This window comes from Staurois parvus, unplaced genomic scaffold (genome assembly GCF_062004578.1).
Source record: "Staurois parvus isolate SC_StPar_1 unplaced genomic scaffold, SC_StPar_1.0 ptg000232l, whole genome shotgun sequence".
Taxonomy (NCBI): Eukaryota; Metazoa; Chordata; class Amphibia; order Anura; family Ranidae; genus Staurois; species Staurois parvus.
Window position 1 is genome coordinate 6,798,885 of NW_028318028.1, and position 23,998 is coordinate 6,822,882.

Consider the following 23,998-nt stretch of genomic DNA (forward strand, 5'->3'; position numbering starts at 1 on the left):
ATGTTTTATAGTGATCTATGTATTGGATCGGTTCTGAACTCAAGAGCACCATTGCTGTTCACCTATTGATTAAAAAAAAAAAAAAAAGTTTTATAGGGATGTACATATTGGATGGGTCCTGAACTGAAGAGCACCATTGCTGTTCACCTATTGATAAAAAAAAAAAAAAAAAGTTTTATGGGGATGTACAGTATATATTGGATCAGTCCTGAACTGAAGAGCACCATTGCTGTTCACCTATTGATTATAAAAAAAAAAGAGGTTTTATAGTGATCTATATATTGGATCGGTCCTGAACTGAAGAGCACGATTGCTGTTCACCTATTGATTATTAAAAAAAAAAAAAAAAGAGGTTTTATAGTGATCTATATATATTGGATCAGTCCTGAACTGAAGAGCACCGTTGCTGTTCACCTATTGATTATAAAAAAAAAAAAGGTTTTATAGTGATCTATATACTGTATATTGGATCAGTCCTGAACTGAAGAGCACCATTGCTGTTCACCTATTGATTATAAAAAAAAAAGAGGTTTTATAGTGATCTATATATTGGATCGGTCCTGAACTGAAGAGAAATATTGCTGTTCACCTATTGATTAGAAAAAAAAAAAAAGTTTTATAGGGATGTATATATTGGATCAGTCCTGAACTGAAGAGCACCATTGCTGTTCACCTATTGATTATAAAAAATAAAAAAAAAGAGGTTTTATAGTGATCTATATATTGGATCGGTCCTGAACTGAAGAGCACCATTGCTGTTCACCTATTGATTAAAAACAAAAATGTTTTATAGTGATCTATGTATTGGATCGGTTCTGAACTCAAGAGCACCATTGCTGTTCACCTATTGATTAAAAAAAAAAAAAAAAGTTTTATAGGGATGTACATATTGGATGGGTCCTGAACTGAAGAGCACCATTGCTGTTCACCTATTGATAAAAAAAAAAAAAAAAAGTTTTATGGGGATGTACAGTATATATTGGATCAGTCCTGAACTGAAGAGCACCATTGCTGTTCACCTATTGATTATAAAAAAAAAAGAGGTTTTATAGTGATCTATATATTGGATCGGTCCTGAACTGAAGAGCACGATTGCTGTTCACCTATTGATTATTAAAAAAAAAAAAAAAAGAGGTTTTATAGTGATCTATATATATTGGATCAGTCCTGAACTGAAGAGCACCGTTGCTGTTCACCTATTGATTATAAAAAAAAAAGAGGTTTTATAGTGATCTATATACTGTATATTGGATCAGTCCTGAACTGAAGAGCACCATTGCTGTTCACCTATTGATTATAAAAAAAAAAGAGGTTTTATAGTGATCTATATATTGGATCGGTCCTGAACTGAAGAGAAATATTGCTGTTCACCTATTGATTAGAAAAAAAAAAAAAGTTTTATAGGGATCTATATATTGGATCAGTCCTGAACTGAAGAGCACCGTTGCTGTTCACCTATTGATTATAAAAAAAAAGAGGTTTTATAGTGATCTATATACTGTATATTGGATCAGTCCTGAACTGAAGAGCACCATTGCTGTTCACCTATTGATTATAAAAAAAAAAGAGGTTTTATAGTGATCTATATATTGGATCGGTCCTGAACTGAAGAGAAATATTGCTGTTCACCTATTGATTAGAAAAAAAAAAAAAGTTTTATAGGGATGTATATATTGGATCAGTCCTGAACTGAAGAGCACCATTGCTGTTCACCTATTGATTATAAAAAAAAAAAAAAAAAGAGGTTTTATAGTGATCTATATATTGGATCGGTCCTGAACTGAAGAGCACCATTGCTGTTCACCCATTGATTTAAAAAAAATAAAAAGTTTTATAAAGATCTATATATTGGATCAGTCCTAAACTGAGGAGCACCATTACTGTTCACCTATTGATTATATATATATATATTTTTTTTTTTTATTATACAGGATTTATATAACACAAAATGTATGCAGCACTTTACAACATGAAGGCAGAGAGTACAATTACAATACAAATGAATACAGGAGGGATCAGAGGGCCCTGGTCATTAGAGCTTACATAAAAGATATATTTGATAGAGCAATAGCTTACACCCACTGTGCAGTAACACCCTTGTATTATATATTTAATTTATTTTGGTGGCTTCTTTGGGGACACACCTGGTTCCATGTGTTTTATTACCTGTTATATTGCTGGTGCTGGCTACCCTCCTAAACTGTGTGTCTTTTCCCATCATTGCAGAATTTGGTCTATAGATCCTCTCCCCTCCATATGTGTCTGTTTGCCCCATAATGCATTACAATGTACATGCGTCTGATAAAAAAAGCAGACGCAGGACTTAAAGGGCAAGTCCACGCTTTATCTAATAATGAAAAGGAGAACTAACTTTAAATGTCCTGGCCACCCTTCCAGACCCCTCTGTATAGACTGTGATTCCCCATGCTGCCAGTGCAGTGGTCCTTGCACCGCAATTCACAACCCCGGAGTGAGTATCTATTATAATGCTCACAATTGCAAAGCGCATATCATTGGTCAGAATGGTTACGTGGCTGCACTGACTGATGAGAAGCACATCTGAGGTCTCTTCTTCTAGTAACGCTACTTTCACAGTGATCCGAGGCAAAACGCTTATGTGTTTTTACAAGATTTGCAGCTTGTTTCTTAAAGGATGTGACTCAAAAACTGCACCAAAAACACAACGCAGGTGCATTTGTGATGCGGTTTTGCTGAGTTTTCCATTGATTTTAATGGGGAGGTGTGTTTTTGGTGCACCAAAAATGCAGCAAGCAGGACTTTAAAAAACTAACCACACACAACGGATCAGTGTGAAGAGTTCCATAGGATTACAGAGCCACAATTTTGATGCGTTTTCATGCATTTTGTTTTCCAGGAGGAGGAGACTGGTTGTTAAACACAAAATCCTACCAAAAACACATGAACATGCATTTTTTATGCAAATCCATTGAAGTCTATGGACCCAAAAACACACTTTTCACAAGAAAAACCTCCCTGCACCTCTTCCAGAAACACAGTGGACAGATGTGAATGGGCCCTATAGGAAACCATGTTAAATTGTTTGTCATGCATTCTTGTGCTTCTGAAAACACGCTACAAACGCACAGGCATGAACCTAGCCTTAAAGGGATTCTAAAGGCACACTTTTTATTTTTTAAAAATATAATTTTATAGTTATCTGCTCTCAATTTGTTTGTACAGAGCAGCCCCGATCCTCCACTTCTCGGGTCACCCGCCAGGGCTTCTGCCCCTCCCACCAGCTGAGGGCCCCCTAACAAGTTGTGGGGGCACTCATGCATGCTCATTCCTGAGCTGGTTTTTTGTGTCCATTGAGAGGCAGAGTGCGGCTCTGGCTCTGCCCCGCCCCCCCTCGCCAATGGCTCCTGCCACTCTGTCCAATGAGGAAAGAGAGAGCTGAAAGAGCTGCTGCTCTTGAGAATAATGTTGGATTGAGATCGGGCTCAGATTAGTATTTGGGGACGAGGGAGCTGCATGCAGAAGACTGTTTATCTTAAAGTCATATTAAAGGCAATTCTTTTTTAAATAGCAAACATCATACTTACCTGCTCTGGAATGTGCAGTGGTTTTGCACAGAGCAGCCCCGATCTTTATCTTCTCAGGTCCCCCGCCACCACTTTTGACCCCTCCCTCCTGCCAAGTGCCCCCAGAGCAAGCAACTTGCTATCGGGGCACTCAAGCAGGCTCGCTCCTGAGTTGCTGCTCTGTGTGTCCATTCACACACAGAGCTGACTCTCGGCCCTGCCCCCTCTCTGTCATCAATGGTTCACTGGCTGTGATCAACAGCAGTGGAAGCCAATTGCTCCCACTGCTGTCTCAGCCAATGAGGGAGAGTCCCCAGAGAGCAGAGGCTCTTGTGCACAGTGTTGGCTCAGGTAAGTAGTAGTGGGAGCTGCACAGTGCTCTTGTGCACAGTGGGCTCAGGTAAGTAGTAGTGGGAGCTGCACATAGTTAGTCTGGCTGAAAAAAGACAAAAGTCCATCCAGTTCAACCATAGAAAAAAAAAAAGTTATAATCGTATACCCACAGTTGATCCAGAGGAAGGCAAAAACAACCAGCAAAGCAAGATCCAATTTGCTCCTACAGGGAAAAAAAATTCCTTCCTGATCCCCCTGAGAAGCAAATCGGATATTCCCTGGATTAACTTTACGTATAATTGTTAGTATCCAGTTATATTCTGTGTATCTAAACAGACGGTTTAAAAAACCTTCTGCGTTTAAAACCACTTTAAGAAGTTTGCTTTGCATTTTGTGGCAGTGTGTCCTTTTAATTTGACAGCAGCACCTTCAGCTGTCAGAATACACTGATCAATTGCTGCAGCTGCTGATCGTGAAGTTTTCCTACACATCATACGATTGACTTCTGTTGAAAAGGGCGGCCACACATTGATAAATATTCAGCCGGTCTCTAAATGGGTATTTAATAAATGCTACACTTAGAAAGATTTTATATCTGTCTGGTTTAAGTGTAGCATTTATTAAATACACATTTTGAGCAAAAAACGAATGATTTTGCACTCACATGGAGCGATGCCTGTGATACCGGCACCAGTATCTGCAGCTTGTGAATGTCAAAGATGGCCAACGTGTGCTTCACGTCCTGAAGACGCCGCTGGCAGAAACTTATTTTGAAGCATCACTAAGTCACTTCCGTGTCCGGGGACGGGACGTTCAGCCAAAGTGTAAGCGAGGCTTGGAGCACACGTCGACCATCTTTGACATTCGCCAGATACTGGTGCAGGTATTATAGGCACCACTCCATGTCTGGTTTATCGAAGCAGCCTGGCACCACATCTCCTTAAGGATTTGCCCACATTGAATACCTAGATGAAATCGGAGAGTTTGCCGAAAATCCCATTGCTTTAGCTTTTGGCCTTATCAATGGAGAGCTGCTGGAGGGGAGCAACATACTAGGAAAGTCTGAGAAGATGGTTCCCTATATGACCAACAAGGGCATCTGACCATCTTAATTGGGGTCAAAAAGTCTGGGGAGTTGGCTTCCTATTTGTTTTTGTCGGCCACTAGAACAGTTGCTCAGGCCTGGAAGAGCCCGTTTGTCCCTTTTCTGGGGGTGCAGGACCTTATGACCACTATGATGCTCAATGAACAGATGTCGAGTATCTACAACGATTCCCAACGTAAATTCTTAAAAATATGGGAGCCGTTGTTGCAATATGCCTTTCCCACACTCACCCTGGCTAGTTTGGGGATGTGATGTTGTTCGGTATTGGCGTTCTTGGACCCCTGCTCTTGGTTTTGTTATCTTATTTCTTTTGTGCTCTTCCTTTTTCTTTTTGTTGTTTGTTCTTGGTGTGGTAGTGGATAGCTGCCTTTAGTTTGAGTTACTGTTGGTGTTATACTAATGTTTTGTCATTTATGTGCCATTGATAGCCCCTGCGCGGGCGCACCTTTTCCCCTGTTGGTGTACGAGCACTGGTTTTTAATATTTTTTATGTGCAGTTGATAGCTCCTGTGTTAAACTGTTAAAAATTAACAAAAACCATTGAAATACAAAAAGTCTCGGGAGTGAGCAATTTATATATACACCTTGCCGGCAAGTGGTGAAGATAAAAAATAACTCACTTATTTGGGTCACAGCATAGAGGAATAGAAAGGACTGTCACTTCTTTCAAAAACCTAAACTCACATTTGGACTTTTATTGGTTTTTGTGCTTTTTTTGTGTTTTTCGTAAAGTTAGTGGAAATTATAGCACCCACTATAGGTGCAACATATAAAAATAGAACTGTTTGGTTTTAGGGGCATGTTGTGAAACAAGCCTCCTATATGTTCATGCACATTATTTATGAGGCGCCTGTCTATTTATGAATATTAGTTTGCACAAGTGTGGTCATCCACCTATTAAGGGCAGCTGCATATCTTACACAATTTATTTGTAATTATTTTTGATACATTATGCACCATAACAATCTTCAATTCACTTACAATACCTCTTTGCACTGCCTCATTGTCAAATAAGTTCTACAGTTAATGAGGGTAGACCTCTGTGACGTCTGGACATACTGGCTAATCAGCAGCTTCTTGCTTTGTATAGGAATGCATGAGCATACATTAAGAAACTGCTGCTGTGTAAACGTAAAAGCCCAAAAGCAAACATTTATTATATTGCAGTTTACCGATTAGATGTGATGACAGCATTAGTTTTCTGTTTAGGCTTTCTTCATCTGGTGATCTGGCCAGTAAGTCGTTTTGTTTTTTTGTTTTTTTTAAATACAAGCTCTGCAGCACAATGTATCAGTTACAGAAATGAGACAAACCATGTAACAATGGCAGGGGTGCTTACAGCAAACATTTTTCTTCCTTTTTGGGGATAAAAGGTTTTACATAAAAGCTGTAACTGATTATGAAGCGTGAGCTGGAGTTTGGCTTCAATTTGTTAGTGTATTGAAATCTGCTAGTAAATTTAACACTTCCCTTCCTCCCCAGGCTGACAGTGTTGCTGTCCAAAAGGTAGCCCCTGTGCGCCTTCATCCAGAGTGGATTCACTCTAATACAGGCTGGCCAGATCATCAGGTTAAAAAAAAAAAAAAAAAAAACAGACAAAGAGAGAACTAATGTAGACACCACATCTAAAATTGGAAGCTGCAATATCTTACAGTTTTGAGGTTGGGTTTAATACTGCTTTAAGTGTCGGAAGATGTTAGTCAGATGAAGAACTCTGTCCTAGAGGTCCCAGAAGAGTCAACATGTCATGGAAAGAGGAGCAGACACAACCCTTCTTCATGGGTCACATTGGCATGCTGGAAGAAGCACAGATGACATTTCTCCATTCAGCCTTCTAACTAGCTCCTGCTGGTACCCATGTAAGTGGCAGTAGATGTCTGTATCCATACTGTAAACCAGTGAATTGGTAAGAGCTGATTACAAAAATTACTCCACAATTATTCTACTCATACAAGTTCAGCAAATGACACGCATATTTTATTGCTTTGACTCAGGTGCAGAATTAGTGTGATGACAGGGCATTCATCAGTGCGCATATTTCAAACATCATAGAGAAGATGATAAAGTTGTGATTGGGAAGATCTGACCATTGAAAACTCTCATCCAACCTACTTCCAGGTGTAGCAGATCCCTTCTCCCCCACTGTGTGGGGTGGTTCTCTGCATTGGCCCCGCTGTCAGTACCGCCAACAGTATTGAATGGGGGTCCATTCATACCGGAATCAGCAGGACTGCGCTAAGTAGTTATTCCAGTGCAGTCCTATCGCAGGACAAGGCAAAATTCCTCGTCTGTGTGCCAAATTCACACCACGTTGCATTACATGCACTGTTTTTTAATCACTCTTACATCACATGACAGCTTTGTGTGACTCCTCAATATAGTTTGCAGGAGGAGAGGGAACTTTGCAGTACACAGCAGCAATCCCTGCCCAACCGGACAGCATCTGCTGTGTTATAAAGCTGTGGCTGGTGTGAATGGACCATTAGAGTTAAGGCTAGGTTCACACCTATGCAGGTTGCCTTAGAGCCGTTTCTGCATTACATTTCGTGTTGCGTTGATACATTGTGTTTATTTTCCATGGTGGTAGGCAGATTTAAAAAGCAGTAAAACCGCAATACATGCTTTTCTGCAGCATTGTCACTGAAATCTATAGAACCAAACACCACAACTTTTTGCATTAAAGTCAGGCGAAAAACACACAGATGTGAACCTGTCCCATAGGAAATCATGATAAATGGACTGTATTGCATTTCTGCAAAATGCTGCAGAAACCACTTTGGTGTGAACCTAGGGTAAGGGCTGGTACAACCAGGAAATCAGGTATCTCCAACCATGAGAAGGGTGTTGGATGTTGAAGAGTTGTTGGTAGTCATAGAGCTTCTTCAATGGGACCATAAGAGTCAGCGCCCATCGGAGAGGTAGGCATAAACACCTTTTCTTTTACAGCATCCCAAAAAAATAAATAAATAAAATTATAACATTATATACACTGTACCAGTAGCATGGACACTTTGAAAAAGGTCAGGAAAAAAAAAAAAAAGACACCTCTAACACTTTCAGGTTTTAATTTTTTTATAATTGAAGTGACTCTGTACTAACCAACACAGAGTCCCCAATAAGACTCTAAGGTGTAAAGAGACTGTCACTGAGGGGGAAAGGGGACAAACCTCTACAGATATGAGCTGCACACACTTGCAGCTGACTTCAAAACATTTCTGCTGCGGCTGAACCTCCGATGGTTCGGAGAGACGGGACTTTCCAATAGTGCTGAAGCTGGCCGACTCCTTCCTACATACAGCACATTCCTATTGCTTGGTGGTGCTGCTGATCATAGTGATGGGCCAATAAGACCGTCAGGCAGGAGTTGAGAATCTCTGACACTATCCAGAAATGTCAAAGCTTCACCCGTTAACACAATTATTGCACCGAGGCCAGGGGAAAGGCTTTTACCTAGCGTGAGTCTTTTGATGCCTCAACATGGCATCTTTTAATGCAAAGGCTTGCTCACAGTACTTGCAGACAAATGGTTTCTCCCCTGAGTGCTGTCGAAGGTGGACGATCAGGCTGGCGTATTGGCAGTAACTTTTGCCGCATTCACTGCACACGTGGCGCTTCTGTTCTGTGTGCATGCCGGCATGCTTGACCACACTGGATTGCCGAGTGAAGCCTTTCCCACACACAGGGCATGAGTAGGGCTTTTCACCAGTGTGGACGACCTGATGGAGGACAAGGTGCTGGTGATTGAAGAACCTCCGGTCACACTGGTTACATTTATATGGCCGCTCACCAGTATGTGTTCTCATGTGAGTGTTCAAGTGACTTTTACATTTGTAGGTCTTATCACACTCATCACATGAATATGGACGCTCTCCAGTATGAATCTTCATGTGTTTCACAAGAGTCCACTTATTGCCGAACACTTTCCCACACACTTTGCAAGAAGAAGTTTCTCCTGATCTTGACTTGTGTGTCCCGGCTCTTTTATCTATGGTTTCCGATGGCAAGTAGTCTTTGTCTGTATAGTCTGCTAGAAGAAAGAATTACAGTTGAGGATCTCCATAGTAATAGGCACTGTATACACATTTTTAAAGTCCATCCAGAATTTAGTAGGAGTTCTAATTGTTAAAAGCAGCCTCAAAGTAAATGGATATTCAGATTTAGGTCGGCAATGGCAGGTTGAATCTCCAGCCAACCATTTTGATTTCTAAAGCTAGCCATAGATGGTTTTAATTCTGGCCAATTTAGCAGAGGCCAGGGTGATTGTACCAAAGTCAGATTCTTCATACGATTATAGCAGCTACCAGTAATTGTGTCCCCCCAGTTGGGACTGTTCACCCTACCGAGAGAACACAATAGATCCACAGAGGGATTCCCTCATCAATACGGGCTGTGTTGATGAGGAAACCGAGTGATTGTTTTCCTACAATCCATGGTTGCAAGAAAGAAAAATTGCATAGTTTATGACCTGCCCAAGTCTTCACTGGCAATATTTTCTGCCTCCTCTTACAAAGGTTTAAAGTGAACTAGTTTCTTGCCCACACAAGGCAGAGCAACAGGTTCACTTCAATGCATCCCACCACAGAGGTGTACACTTGACTAATCTTTTGCATTCCTGGATTTTTAATGAATTTACTATCATTTGTATATATGCCCATAGATCTATATTGTTAGATTTATGATTATTCTATTTATTTTATCATATATGCTTCTTTTATTTGATTGCATTCGATCTAATCTCTCAATTGAAACTCATCCACTTCTGAGTTCAAAAATATATTTGTAACTTGGACACCCTGGTTACTGTATAGGAATTCACTCTAAATCTGACAGCTCTGATAAGGAATTTCTGCAGAGGGAAGCGAATTCCCTCCCACCTCTTTATCCGCCCCCCTCTTTTTCTCATTCCTGTTCATATCCTACTCTTAGTTACTGCAATAATGTGGGACTAGCCTAAAATGCAGATCTAGAAACTTTCTGAACTACTTTATTTTCAATTTACCTGACCTTTGTCTACTAAAAACTTATGAAGTATTTAATTAACCGAAACTTTTATTTATTTGATGTCAATTAGACCTGTTTTTGTTCCTATATAATCAAAAAAAAAATAATTTATTCATCCAGAAAAATGGGAAGTTCCACTTAAAATCCCCTTCCTCTACACGAAATGACACAGTTTTTGGGGGGAGTGGCACCTGGTTTTGACAGGTACCTGCTCCCAATTCCACTCTGATCACCTAGACAATCAGAGTGGAAGTTCTCCTCCCCCTCCTCACAGTGTTCTGGGATACATCAGAGGTCCCAGAAGACTGCAGGTCCATTCACGATACATAGCACGGTTCATGCATGCACAGTGACCACCCAGCTATGAAGCTGCAAGCTGTCACAGCAGGGTGCATACAGTTAAGATGCTGGTGTCCCCTTTGATAATGTGCCATTGCCACGAAACGCATTAGGGATAAGGACACCTCTCATACCACGTATTATCCACTTGGTTCATGCATCTGACTGTCGGCCATCTTTTTGGATTCTGTGAATCAGCTTTTTTGGACATTACCATGTAAGTGTGCTACTTGCTTTTACCTTTTGAATAAAAATACTACACTATCAAGATTTCTTTCTTTTGGGTCTTATTGCCGAGTCCCTGAGATGATCTCCTGATATGAAAGCACACCAATCCTGGCGATAGAGGATATAAAGCTATTTCGTGTTACTGTAAAGAGGCGCACTCCCCCTGGTGGTAGGAGACGGCAAGAATGGTGCACTGGTGTTCCTGAGGGCTTTACGCTGAGGACCATTTGGCTGTGACCAGCAGTAGGTCATTATACTCCAATGCGCGTTTACTTGCGCTATCTGGTTAGTGCATTTTACAGCTATTCTCCTATCACGGAAGTCACGGATTTGCTTGTCACTTGGATACACCCCCAAAACTTATGACTAACATCCCTATCACTACAGGCACTTTGATTAGTGGAATGAACCTTTATTATTTACCTGACCATTGTTTACATTAATTTATGAACGTTGGATCTGGTGCATGTCATAAAATGAATGTTTTTTCTTTTAATTCTGTTATATATGGTAATTCCCTTTATTATATACTCAAGCGCTGCAACTTTTTGCTGTATTTGACTTTTGATGAAGAGGGTATACGAGGTTTACCTTTATGCTAGCGGCTTGAATCTGTCAGATCCAGCGCTCGTTCCTTTCCCCATAAGATGCTGGTGTCGGTGACCAAAGATGGGTGGAGGAGAACACAGCTCAGGTGACCACAGTGCTAGATCTCTGGACAGAGAAGTGTCCTTTCTTAAAATCAGCAGCTACAGTTTTTGTTGCGGCTTTTACATTTTTATAAATATGGAGCTCCTCTAATATTTTTGACATCCAATTAATTTTGGTTTTAACTTTTTATTGGGAATTCATGATCTGTGCATATCAAATATGTATAATTTCATATGACCCTGTATAAAAATGGATTATTTTTTCTGTTTTAGTCCTTTATCTAAATAACAAATACTGAGTGCACATGGTTTTTATGTTTATACGATAGCCCTGAAGGAGGTGGCTTATCCCCTGAAACATGTTGGCTTGGTTTGTACAGTTGTTATTTTCAATAAACAGTTATAACCTTTCCATCAAGTCTGGCATCATTCCAGACACTGGGCACTCCTTTCTCCTTATCCAAATATCTTTTCTGCTGAAGAGACACTGAAGTCATACCTGTAAGGTAGCAGCCCACACCTCCAAAAAGGGAGTGGAACACTACCACCCTTCCACAGAAACACCCAATATTGACTAAGACTAACTTACTATTACTTCTATTAGAGGCAAACAAGTGTCCATTTACACTTTGGATGCATTACAATACCTTTTGTATAACACAACACATTTAAAGTGCTACTAAACCCACAACAGTAAAAGCAGTCTGTATATGCAGTGAAGCATGCTTGTTATACTCACTGTGGAACCTAAAAGTGGTTAATCCTTTGCATTATGTAAAGGCTGTTTTATCCAGTCTTCTGATTCTCCCCTTCCTCCACTATCCCCAATCAATCTTCTGATAGTACAGAACCCTAAGATGCACTCTGCACATGCTCAGTTTGGTGTGTTTTACTCAGTTTTTTTTAGGAGGGTGCATATGATCAGCACAGAACTGAACTGTCCAGACAGAGGGTCAGGGATCATGCAGCCTCATAGGACAGTCAGAGAAGAATGAAACACCTCTTACAAAATTAACTAGTGCTCAGCTGGACATTAATAGAAGTCACAAGACTGCTATATACTGCTGATGAGAAAAAGTATCTAGCAGTTTATATTTACTAAAAAAAGATGCATTTCCATGTTCTGTGTACTGTGGGAGACCAGATCTAGTGAATGCAGGGTCCTGGGTTTAGTAACACTTTAATGGACTACATCATACAGATGGTTTCCAAGTGTACTATGCTACCTTAAATATGAATGGAACTACATTGTTTTTTGTGCATTATTGTAATACAATAGCATAAATAGCCCATAATTACAGAAAATGAAAGACCGAGCCATGCACAAATTAGATATATATATAAAAAAAAATAAAAAATTTAAAGAAGAAATGCCTGGACATGCATTTTAACAAAAAAGTTAACAAATATGCTTACCGGCACTTGCTGTGTCCTCACATACAGACATATCCGAATCTTGGCTTTCCTCTGGCTCCTCCTTTACGTGATTGATAATATTGTATACAAGTTTCCGATCAGAACGAGGGACCTGGGAAGATTCTGGAGGGACAAAGTGCAGCTTTGAAGTATGTGAAAAAAGGATTCCTCTCCATGTACAACAATGATGCCAACAAAGGGTAATCCGTCACTGCCCCAATTTTACAATTCATCAGTCACTGCCCCAATTTTACAGTTCATCAGTCACTGCCCCAACTCAAACCAATATTCTTGCTGCAGTCATACAAGCGTACCCCCCCAATGTGCATATAGGGGTTTGACTGGGGGAAGTCCAACAAGCGGCAGTGGAGAAGCACAAGGAAGACCCGTATCAGTGGTTGAGGTGGAGAACCTGACACTTTTCCCATGAATGGTCAAAAGGGATAGGATTGACTTTAAAGCCTAAATTTGTGCGCCTGCCCCTCCTTTTTCCAAAGTTTTCATGGCAGTCATGTGATGCCACATGGTCTTCTTCACATTTACTCCAGACTGAATGATCCTCAACGATGCAGAGAGCAGTCCCAACATGACGTCGTCAACACACTCCCTGCACCATTACATGGTAAACATAGGGTGTTGTGATGAGGACTGTCCATGACACCCTGCACTCACAGTATGTCCTCAGTCCTGTGTGTAGTAATGGATCACAGCATAGACAATGACTGTTCCTCATGAATGTTCTACTTTAAAGTTTTCATTTTCCCAAGTCAGAAATGATAGCTGTAAAGAGGTCCACATAACACAACTGCTTACCTTCATCCGCACTGTCCTCAGTGTCACCAGAGGACTCTCCACGGGGTTCAGATTTAATATCAAATGAGGAAATAAAGTTGAATCCAGATGCACTTTGGGCTTCTCCAAAAGGTAGGTGAACATTTACAGTTGATAGGAGGGCTGATGTCCCATCTAAAAAGAGAACATACATTTCTGAGCTTACGGGGAAATGGTTTACCCTTAACAAAAGTAACAGTACAGATCCCTATTGGACAAACAGTTTTGGAGACACCTGAAACGAAGGAAAAAAGGTTGGACATATTAGTTGAACATGCACCTTAAGATTCCTGTAATATTTCATCTGCCTACGTTGTTGGATCTATAGATAATTTTGACATGTTCAGACAGTTGTTGAGGTTTGAGACAGGTTTACTTTAAAGGAGGGAATATGTCAAGATGCAAATATGGTGACCACCATTGCTGGCTTGCTTCTGAAGTTGCACACACAGGGCTGCCATCATCATTATGGCTCCACCACTTAGTAGTTCAACTCATAACTAAAATGTATACATCAGGTGTCCCAATACCAGATATGACTATGCTTGTTCCAGGTTAAGGACAGAGCAGCAAGCAAAGAAGGATCAAGATGACAGTCCCTGAACATGCACCAGCAAAGGTAATTAAGCAATAAAAGTTCCTATACATCTGTCCTAGGTTCTTAGTTCCTTGTCCAACTGAAAATAGATTTGTATTACTAATTTTTTTTTTTAGCACTGAATGTTTGAGCATTGCTTTACAATACTTAGTCATCTCATCTCTGTTTTTGACCTTAAAGATCTAACTGGATGATATGTAGCATTACCCCCTATAGTCCCGCACAGCCAGGCAATCTGCATTCTTCACACAAGCTTGCATCTAAAGTCAGAAATCAGTCCTTGAGCTTTGTTTTTTTTAGGTTTATTAAGGGAATTCAAAACTGGGATAGGGTAAGGGGGTATAGGATGCCCAAGGGGACTGAAAAACAGAGGACAACTTCCTGGAACTTTTCACAAGCGTTTCCTTTCCAGCACAGTGTAAGGGACCGCCCGGCGGTACTACTAGCACTCCACTGAATAAGCGTCCCCAGCGCACGGAATCTAAGTCCCAGGGTGCTTGTTCACCAGGGCCCCTGATGGTGGGGATGGACTTGGAGCTCCCTGAGACCAGGTCGTGACTACTGGGTGCGCCCGTCAGTGGTAGTAGTATGCGCAAGGGGCTCCCACGGGGAAGAGTCTGATGTGAGGAGGTCGGAAGACCCCACTGCAAGGGATGGATGGATGGATGAGCAAGGTCAGACGGGCCGGGTCGGTAACAGAGAGGACGGCAAGGTACAAGGCAGCGGGCATAGAATGGTCGGGTCACACGCCAGGTCAGCAACAGCAGGTCAAATCCAATAGGGGGCATCCAGGAGAGAGGTCAGGCAAAGCAAGGGTCAGAGCAGGAGAAAGCAGCAAGGTCAGGTTCAATCCGGGTCAAAACTTACAAGGGGTACAGGATCACAGGTTCACAGGATGCAGGGAAGACCAGAAGGCACTGAATGACAGCTCAGGGCCATTTAAATATCCCGCCCTGCGCTGCCATTGGTGCCCAGCGGGCGGCCGCGGCTTCTACTGCGCATGCGTGAACTCGAACGCCGCGGCCGGCCCGGACCTAGTGCCCGTGTCCCTGCACAGGGCGGTGCACTGCGCCTGCGCCGGGACCATCGCGGCAGGGATCGAGGAGATCCCTGACACACAGTCTCTGCTGGAGAGCCAGCCAGCATCTTCTTACTGTACTACCCCAGGCCCTACCCTAAATTCTTCTCTTCATCCAGCGATCTGGAGGTATTCCTGAGCAGGGCATCTGGCTCCTGTCCCTTTAAAGAAGTGAACAGTCACTAGTAGGGTCTAATCTGGTTTCCCACCAGACTGCTCCTTCCCCTATCCATCCAGGGGGTGCAGCTGTACTACTCAGATCCACTCCTGTACCGCTTGTGGGTTGGTGGCTGCTCCCAGGCCCATCAGCTGGGCTGCTCCTTCCATGACATACAGGTGGTCCTCTTTCAGGGGGACGGCGAGTTCTTGGCTTTTCCCCTTTCCAGCTCCAGGCCTGTAGGTAGATCTCCTTGCAGCCTCCATCTTCAACCTCACATCTTCCTCCTGACTCCCTACTGAGCAAGCTCCAACCACTTTTAAAATGGTGTCCCAACCCCTTTCCAACCTGTTGGGGATTGGCCAAGATCCCTCTAGAGTGCAAAGCAGACAATCTTCAGATGCACCCACTATCTGTAAAGCCTCCTCACAAGCTCTAGAACAGGAGGAAATTCCAGGAGAGGCAGGCCTGCACAGCCTCCCAGCTCTGGACCCAAATTTGACCCTCTGGCTATTGCACCCAGACTGCTACTCAGTCATCTTGACTAACCATTAGGATCTAGTTCCCCCTCGCCAACTAGGAGGATGCTGTATATATTTAGTCTGCTAGAGCACATCATGTATTCTAATGAATTGCTGTTTTATCCCATAAAATATAGTTTTGTATTTCAGTCCTGCTGATTACCTCCATTGATTTTAGCCACTTCCTGTCTACATAATTGAGTTTGAGCTTTGGCTGCACATCATTGCCCTCATCCAGCTTCCTGATAGTGACAACAGTAGACCATGCCTGTGCATAATGCATTGACATAGCTGCTTGCAGACTTGCAACAGAAAAACGCATTTAGAAGGCAGTTGTCATCCTATAACAGGAAGTGACTGAATAAGAACCTACATGGCAGGATACCCATGTATTACTTTACTAAAAGCTACAGTTTTAAAAAGATTGGAACAACTTTTGAAATTATGACATTTATTGAAGAGGTTGAGAATGATTTTGAAAATGACAGAGTGAAGAGAGAAGAAAAAAAAAAAAAAAAAAAAAAAAAAAAAGCTATAAACTCTCCCTTTTCTACTTCTTGTCTAAATCACCAAAAACAACAAAAAACATGCTTGTTGGATTAAAAAAAAATTCTGACAAGAGGTCCAACTCTTCCATGTTAAAAGAAAAAATTGATTTGATATAAATTAAAATTAAATTATAAATTAAACATCAGAGTTGCCTACTGCTGTCCTATGCTCGTAGTAAAGCCAGTTTTGGAGGAAGTAAAAACCGTATTTTTTTTTGGGGTTAAAGGTTGAACAAAAAGCAGTTGGAGCAAACCCATAAAAACGTGGCAAGAACATACAAAAATGGGTGCAAGCAGCCACTTGGTGAGATTTGAAACCAGGACCCATGTGCTTCAAGGCAACCCCACACATCCCTAAGCAAAAAGCCATGTATACTGCCAATCTCTATTCTTTGCAAACTTAAACACGATTACTTGCCAGCAGAAAGATAAGGTTGTTCTTCCGGCTCTTCCTTTATGTAGCATTCGATAGGGTAACCTTTTTCTGTACTTTCCTGAACTGCAGCTGTTGGCGGTTCTAAGATTTAAAAATAAATAAATCTACAGCAAACTGAATTTCTTAATTATAGTGTACAAGGCACAGAGGTTATAGGCAGCTATTTTCAGGTGATTGGATACTGGCAAAAGAAGCTACAGGGACAGTGGCCATAAAACTCTTCCCACTTTCAGCAAACTTCAGTTTTCTGCAAGTATGCATATATACAGTATGTCTTCCTCCTACTGAGAGAAAAACAAATATTTTTGTCTATTGCTCCCTCCCCCCCAAGATTCTTCTATAAAGCTCTAGCTGCATCACAGCCACTGTAGCTCCCCTCTTGCAGCTTTTTGGTTGACTCCTTGGCAGAACGCTCCCAGAAGATGATGTGGATACAGCCTGTAATGTTGCTTTGGACACTAGATCTTGCATTGGTCATTCACCTTGGCACATGGTGCAATGCTTTGAATTAGCGGCCGGGGGCTATACAGGTCAAGGGCCATTGTCCACAAACAGTGAAGCCTGATCCTGAAAACATGTACTGGGGTAGGCCTACCAGGAGGGAAAAGACCTGAATGGGCCTTGGCCCCTGCATCCTGATGCCTGGTGTGGGGCTACAATGCCAGCAGGAGCAAGTTAGGCCTTGGCCTTTAAACTGATCCCAGAGGTGCTTTTCCTTTCAGGGTACAGCTGCAACACTTTATGATGGATCATAGCCTTGAGGAGCAGGCTAAAAATTTAAAAATGCGGTGTCACAGCCAAGCACGAGCTGCAACACTTGTCATTGAGTGTCAGTCTTGAATAGACAGTTTTATATTTGCCATTTTAATGTCTCCCTGATGTGAATCTCCAGTTTGGCACTGGAGGTGGGAGAATCCTTCTCCCAGTAACGTGGAGAGTTCTGACAAAAGGTGCCAGCCTGTCAAGCTGGGGAGGAGTCCTGGGGACCCTCTTGGTACAGGGCACTTGTTCATTGGAGGAAGCTCCGCTTCCCATCAACATTCTTGATGTCAGGACAATTTGGTCAACCCTTCAGCACTGGACCATCTGTCTCCTGTCTGTAGGCTCACCCAACCAGAATGCAGTCAATGCCATGGCAGTGGCCTATGCTAATCGTTGGGGGCACTAAGAATTTCTCATCTCAAAGAAGTGGACGTTATTTGAGCTTGGGCAGAACTACACTTTCCTGCACCGACCTCAATCCAAATACAAGACAAGACAATTAGCAGGCAGACATACTCAGTAGTCAAAATCTAGATCTAAGCAATTGGTCTCCACACCCAGAGGTGTTCCAAACTCACTTTCAAAAAGTGGGAGACACCAGACATGGATCTTTTGACATGAAGGTTCAACAACAAAACTGGACAAATTTGTTTCCAGGTCCAAGGACCCTTGAGCCTTTGCAGTGGCTACTAGGGTGATTGAGTGGTATCAGTTTAGCCTAATCAGTGCTTTCCCACTCCACAGCTTCTCCCTTGTCCACTCCGCAGTATTGAGAAAGAGGGCATCCTGTTGAATTTCATTGCACTTAAATGGCTCAGGAGGACATGGCACTCAGCAACACTCAGACTTCAGGCAGACTGTCCATAGGCTCTTACAGATAATTTGAATCTTCTGTCCCAGGGGCCAGTTCACCATTCTGCCTCTCAGCCACTGGCTTTAATTGCTGCCCTGCTGAAGCCCAGATCCTGAGGGACAGAGGCCTATCAGGTTTGGTCATTTCTACACTCCTGAAGGCTAGAAATTCTATGTCCCGCAAAGTCTACTACTTCACATGAAGGGTTTACTTTGCATGGTTGAGTGCTAGGCAGTTTCACCTTAGGAAGTACACCTGTGGCTGAATAACTGAAGCAGACAGGGAAAAAAAAAAAAGGATAAAATAATGGGAAGAACATACAAAAAGAGATGTAAACAGTGTGCTTGGTAGGGATTGAATCCAGGACGCCTCACCAAGTCATGCATACTGCGGATCTCTATTCTTCATAAAACTTAAAATGGAATACTTGCCAGGGGAATTATGACATTCAATTGGCTCCTCCTTAATGCAGAATTTGATGGGGTAAATTTCTTCTGTACTTTGCTGCACTGGGGCTCTTGGTTGTTCTAAAATAGAATAAAAAAAGAAAACTCCACATTAGCCTGTATTTTCCTTTAACATCCTCTACCACTCCCCCCAACCCAAAAAAAAAATAAAATTAATAATAAATTGTAATGTATTGGCAGCTACTGCACTCCCATCTTCACCATAACATAGGGTGAGGTGCACTTTAGGCCACAGAGAGAATTAGGTATAATGCCAACTGTTAACACTCAGCAGAGGAAAATTTTAAGCAGCATCGAGTTTTTTTTTTTTTGCACTCAGCTATAACAAAACACGTTAAAGGTTATATTTAACAGACCAAAAAAAAGCAAATATGAGAAATTGATGGTTAGGGTTTACATACACAAAATATAAAGCAGGTTTGTCATGAGAAAAATATGAAAGTTGAGAATGCTGAACTCTTATCTGAAATGAAAATCATAGTTTCCTGGCTTCAAAGTCACAGACTTGTAACAGAGAATGAATTCTGACTTTGTTCCTGATTTTCTAGCTTTTGCATGCTTGCTGGGTCTGTGATTCACATGTACTATAGCCAGGCAACTAGCAGTTTCAGAAGATGGTCTTCACCTATGTTTCAACGTTAAATCAAGGTAACAGCGCTTCAACAGCAAATGAAGATTGGCACGATTTCCACAATTTGTTATCCCTGAAAGCTGATACAGAGTGTTATCAAGCAGCTGTACTTCTCCACAGTCCAACCCACCACCAACACCTGTGAGATGTGTGCTGCTCAACAGGACCCCATGGCCGACTCCTGAAGAAGCTCACCCCCCCCCGGAGCCTACCTCTGATGGTGGGGTAATTATCGAGAAGCAGCAAAAGAAGTGGAGAAACACAGATCCACAAAATATATGCAGCAGAAACAGGAAAATACTTGCACTGCAGCTCCTCAGGAACAGCTTTCTCTCCAGCAAGGAGAACTGTGATCAGCACAGTTATGACATTACTGAATCTCAGTCCAAATCTGGTGAGACTAAAAGTCAGTGGGAGCAATGCCTTACAATGCAGATATAAGATTCAATGCATAAGAAGGGAAATGCCATTTTCTCAAAAGGAAATGAAGAAAGAAAAAAAAAAAAAAAAAAGAATCTTTCAGGGTTCTGGTTAGGCACAATTAACATTTATGGACGCCGGTATCTTGCTTGATAACAGGCTGTGAAGATGCTGTATGTTTTTCGCTAATATTTTTGAAGTTAGATTAATCAATTTTCTCACCAACAGTACAGGCGTCTTGAATCTTCTTAGATTTCTCCCCAGGTCCTTCAAGGTTTTTCCCTTCATACTGAGTATTAGAGACAGCAACATCCTCACACTTTAAAGGCACCTGAAATAAAAGAGTAAGCACAAAATGCTATATAGGATAAGACCACTTTTGAAGTAGAAGGAACAAAATGATCTGTTAAAAGTGGTAGTAAACACAGCTGTGTTATTTTTACCTACAGGTAAGACTATAATAAGGGTTATATGTAGGTAAAAAAGATTTCCTAAACATGCAGTTTAGGAGATATTTGCTTGTTTGGCAGCTGGCAACATCACCAGCGCTTTGAAGGAAGGGCATACCCATGACATGCCTTCAGAGCTCTGTGCCACGGATGTAATCGTGGCTTGGCCATTTAATCCAACAAACCCGGAAGGAAAACCAGGGTGAAGATGGAAGCCCTGTCAGCAAGATAGTGGAGGAATTTAAGACAAGCCTTTCATAGTGATGCGATGCATAATAGCACATTAAGTAATTACCTTGTAGGAGGAAACCTCTTTTTCAGAAGTTTACTACCACTTTAACTTCTAGGAAGGCACAAGTGGCAAAAACCCAAAATTGTATAGATAATTACAAATTCTCTACCAGAGCCTTGTAGAGAAGGATGTTATATAAAATACACATACATACACAATACACGCACACACACTATACATTTTTTTCTTTAACTTTACTAAGGAATTTCCCACCTCCCTAGTCAGTCGGGCAATTTTGTTGGCCACCTCCGCAATCATCTTCTGAGTCTTATCCTCCATTCCCAGGAGAGTAAAGGAGAGCTCTGGACATCCAGAAGTGGAGTCACACACGTTGCGCTTTTGACCTCTATGGCACGAATGCTGAATGTATATCAGGTCCCATAGGGCCTCTTCACAACAAAAAAAATCCTGCACAAAGAGATGGAGACATCCTCTATGAAAGTAACCTTAGTTCTTTAGCAACTCCATAATATACTGTATTCTACGAACACCAGTGCCAAAGAGCAGGTATGTGGATATATATGGAGATGTGACCAATGTTAGGCACAGCCAAGGACCTGGGTGCAGTCAGCCTTCCAAGTTACCCAGACAGACCTCTGCTGTGTCCCATTGCATCTCAAAATAAAATAAAGGTGGCTCTATAGTAGCCTCTGAAGCATTAAAATGGATGTAAAAGCTGAAGGTTTTTTACCTTCATGCATTCTATGCATGAAGATAAAAAAAACTATTTTCACTAAGCAGCGCTTACGTAAGCCCGATCCAGCATTGTGCACAAGAGCAGCTGCTGTCCCGGCTCTCTCCCTCCTCATTGGCTCAGAGCCAATCACAGCCAATAAGGAGGGAGCGGGGTGCGGCAAAGCCCTACTGTCTGTCTATGGATGCAGCCAGCAGGGCTCTGGATCGAGCAAGCAGGAGTGCTGCCATAAGCAAGCCGCTTGCAGGAGGGGGAAGAGGGGAGGAGCCAAGTCAATACCTGTGTTACTGGCAGGACCACCAGTAGAAAATGATGGGGGAAAAAAAAAAAAAATCCTAAAAGTGATATTAAAGGCGATTAAAATAAATAAGTGTGCATTCGCACAAACAAAATCATGCAACACTCAGAAGTTCCAGAACTCCTTTTGGGCGAAGCACCATTTTGTTTGCGCAACTGCGACTCTGGCCCCCACCAGCTTCCCTGGCAAAGCCAATCACCTCTTCCACTTCTCTGGAAGCCGCCTCACGCGATTCATTCTGCTGGCTTCAGGGGCAGCTCCACAGGTTGAATGGCGGTTGCCTTCTAATATCCCCTCTGTCCCCCCACCTCCTAAGCCCACCACTCAGCTGATTTAACCCTCCCCTGCAACCAGCCCCTAGGATGCCGATCTGTCTTCCAGCAGGCTGCTCTGCCTTCCATCTGTGGGCTGGTTGGTGGGCGAAAAGCCTGGCCCTGGCAGCACTGCCTCTTCCACTCATGTTATGCTCTCAATTACAGATAGGAATAAGCCATCAAATATCCTTCTTTGCCTCTTCAGCTAGGATCACACCTATGCAGGTTGTGTTTAAGCTGTTTCTGCATTGCATTCTGCACCTGTGTTTTTGATTTTTTAAAATATTTTTCTTGTTGATAGGCAGATTTAAAAAGGAAAACACGCAATACATGCTTTTCTCCAGCGTTTCCATTGAAGTCTATAGAACGATAAATGCAACTTTTTGCATTCAAAAAAGTCCCTGATCCTTTCCAAAAAATGCACCGGGTGAAAACGCAGAGATGTGAACATGTCTCATAGGAAATCATGTTAAATTGACTGTACTGCGTTTCTGCAAAACACTGCAGAAAAGGCTTAGGTGTGAACCTAGGAATCTGGAATATACTGACAAACTTAAAACTCCATGCACACTAGTGTGTTTTTAAGCTCCTAGAAGCTATTATAAGCTTTTTTTTCCTCTGCTCCTAGAAGCTAATAGAGTTGTCCTATGTTATGTTAGAAGAGTCTTTCAAGCTTCAGCTGTTAGGAGCAGAAAAAAGAAGAAAAATTGTTTTTGTAGAGTCTTTGTTTACCCAGCAGAAAAACAAAACAAAAACACTCAATGCTCCTAAAAAGTTCTTAACAGCTTTTTTCCAGTGTTTATTTATCTTCATGTACTGTAAAAACACTAACACTGCTAAAATGCTACTGCAAGTCAGCACAAAAATGCTATTAGCAGTTTCCATCCAGCAATTTTTTTTGGGAGTTTTTTCAGTGTATAAAAAGCACTAGTGTGAACGGAGCCTCAAACAGTATTGATGTTGTTAAAGCTCAGCCCAAGGCTACATAGGCATTGCATAATCTGGGGTTTGCAGCCCCCCAGATCTCTCCTACCTTCAGCACAGAGATGATCCTTAACTTTGAATGAATAAAATGTGCAACTTTGAGCTTTTTAACCCTTTGATGGCCACACCAACATTACTGGCTACCTAGGAGAGAGGCAGCCACAACACCAGGGATGTCAAAGAGTTAAACTCCAATACAGACACTAAACAGATGCTAAACGCAGCGCACATTTGTATTTGTAGATGCATGGATTCCTATAGTTCTGCATTTAGATGGTACAAAACATTACGCAGTTGGAATTTAAATGCAGCATTTTTACACCCATATGAATGAGCCCTTCTGATATTTTCCACCAACACCACAATTGTTTACATCAGTCTCCCCTCCCAATCCAATCTCCGTCTTCTCTACAGACATACACCCCCCAGAGGTGATCAGCGGAGATGGGGGAACGGTGAGCCCCCCCAGTATGTCTTTGTAGTGGAGATCCATACAAACCCCTCCAGACTGTGTCCTTGATGGGATGGATCCCCAGGACCCCCCTCCCCAGTGTACAGGGCAGGGAAGGACACGGAGCCTCCTATAGACAGCGACAGGAGCTGCATAATAGGTCATGGCTGTAGAAATGCAGCATTTAGGAGAGGGGGGGGGGATGTGTCCTCCACTGATAGGCTATGGGAGGATTATGGAAGACGAGAAAAGGGAATTTCCTCCGGGATGTACTCAGGAAATCTGCAGAGAAAAGTAGACACAAAGTAAGACTTCCTATCTCCACATCCAAGCCATCCTATGACATGAGAAAGGGGAATCCAGGAGGACATGGAGATCAGCCATCAATCCATCCCCCCCATTCCCAGCACACATGGACAGATCACATCTACACACACACACAGCACACACACAACTTTTATCCCAACAAAGATCTTACCTGCTTCTACCATGTGAGTGGGCGGGGCTGCTGACTCTCAGCCCTCATTGGTTTTCCTTTATACTTTCCCAAAGGCATTGTGGGACTTGTAGTTCTTACAAAGCAGAAACCTCTTACTGGCT

General features: G+C 42.1%; 1 protein-coding gene across 1 annotated transcript; it reads right to left on the reverse strand.

Moving 5' to 3' along the window:
• Positions 1-8,028: 8,028 nt before the first annotated feature.
• On the reverse strand, positions 8,029-23,814 carry LOC149460312 (uncharacterized). The gene is made up of 8 exons (XM_089679844.1): positions 23,447-23,814; positions 20,871-21,065; positions 20,139-20,247; positions 18,830-18,925; positions 16,766-16,864; positions 13,428-13,580; positions 12,615-12,737; positions 8,029-9,007 (listed from the first exon to the last, which is right to left on the reverse strand). Exons 1-8 carry the CDS (start codon positions 23,561-23,563, stop codon positions 8,427-8,429), a joined length of 1,473 nt encoding a protein of 490 aa, XP_089535970.1. The 5' UTR covers positions 23,564-23,814; the 3' UTR covers positions 8,029-8,426.
• Between the last annotated feature and the right edge of the window lie 184 nt (positions 23,815-23,998).

Coding starts and splice junctions, on each gene's coding strand:
- LOC149460312 (XM_089679844.1), bottom strand. CDS start 23,563: ATGACCTATTATGCAGCTCCTGTCGCTGTCTATAGGAGGCTCCGTGTC. Junction 21,066..23,446: donor CAAGGACACAGTCTGGAGGG/GTTTGTATGGAT, acceptor CTCTTTGTGCAG/GATTTTTTTTGTTGTGAAGA. Junction 18,926..20,138: donor TCAAGACGCCTGTACTGTTG/GTGAGAAAATTG, acceptor ATTCTATTTTAG/AACAACCAAGAGCCCCAGTG.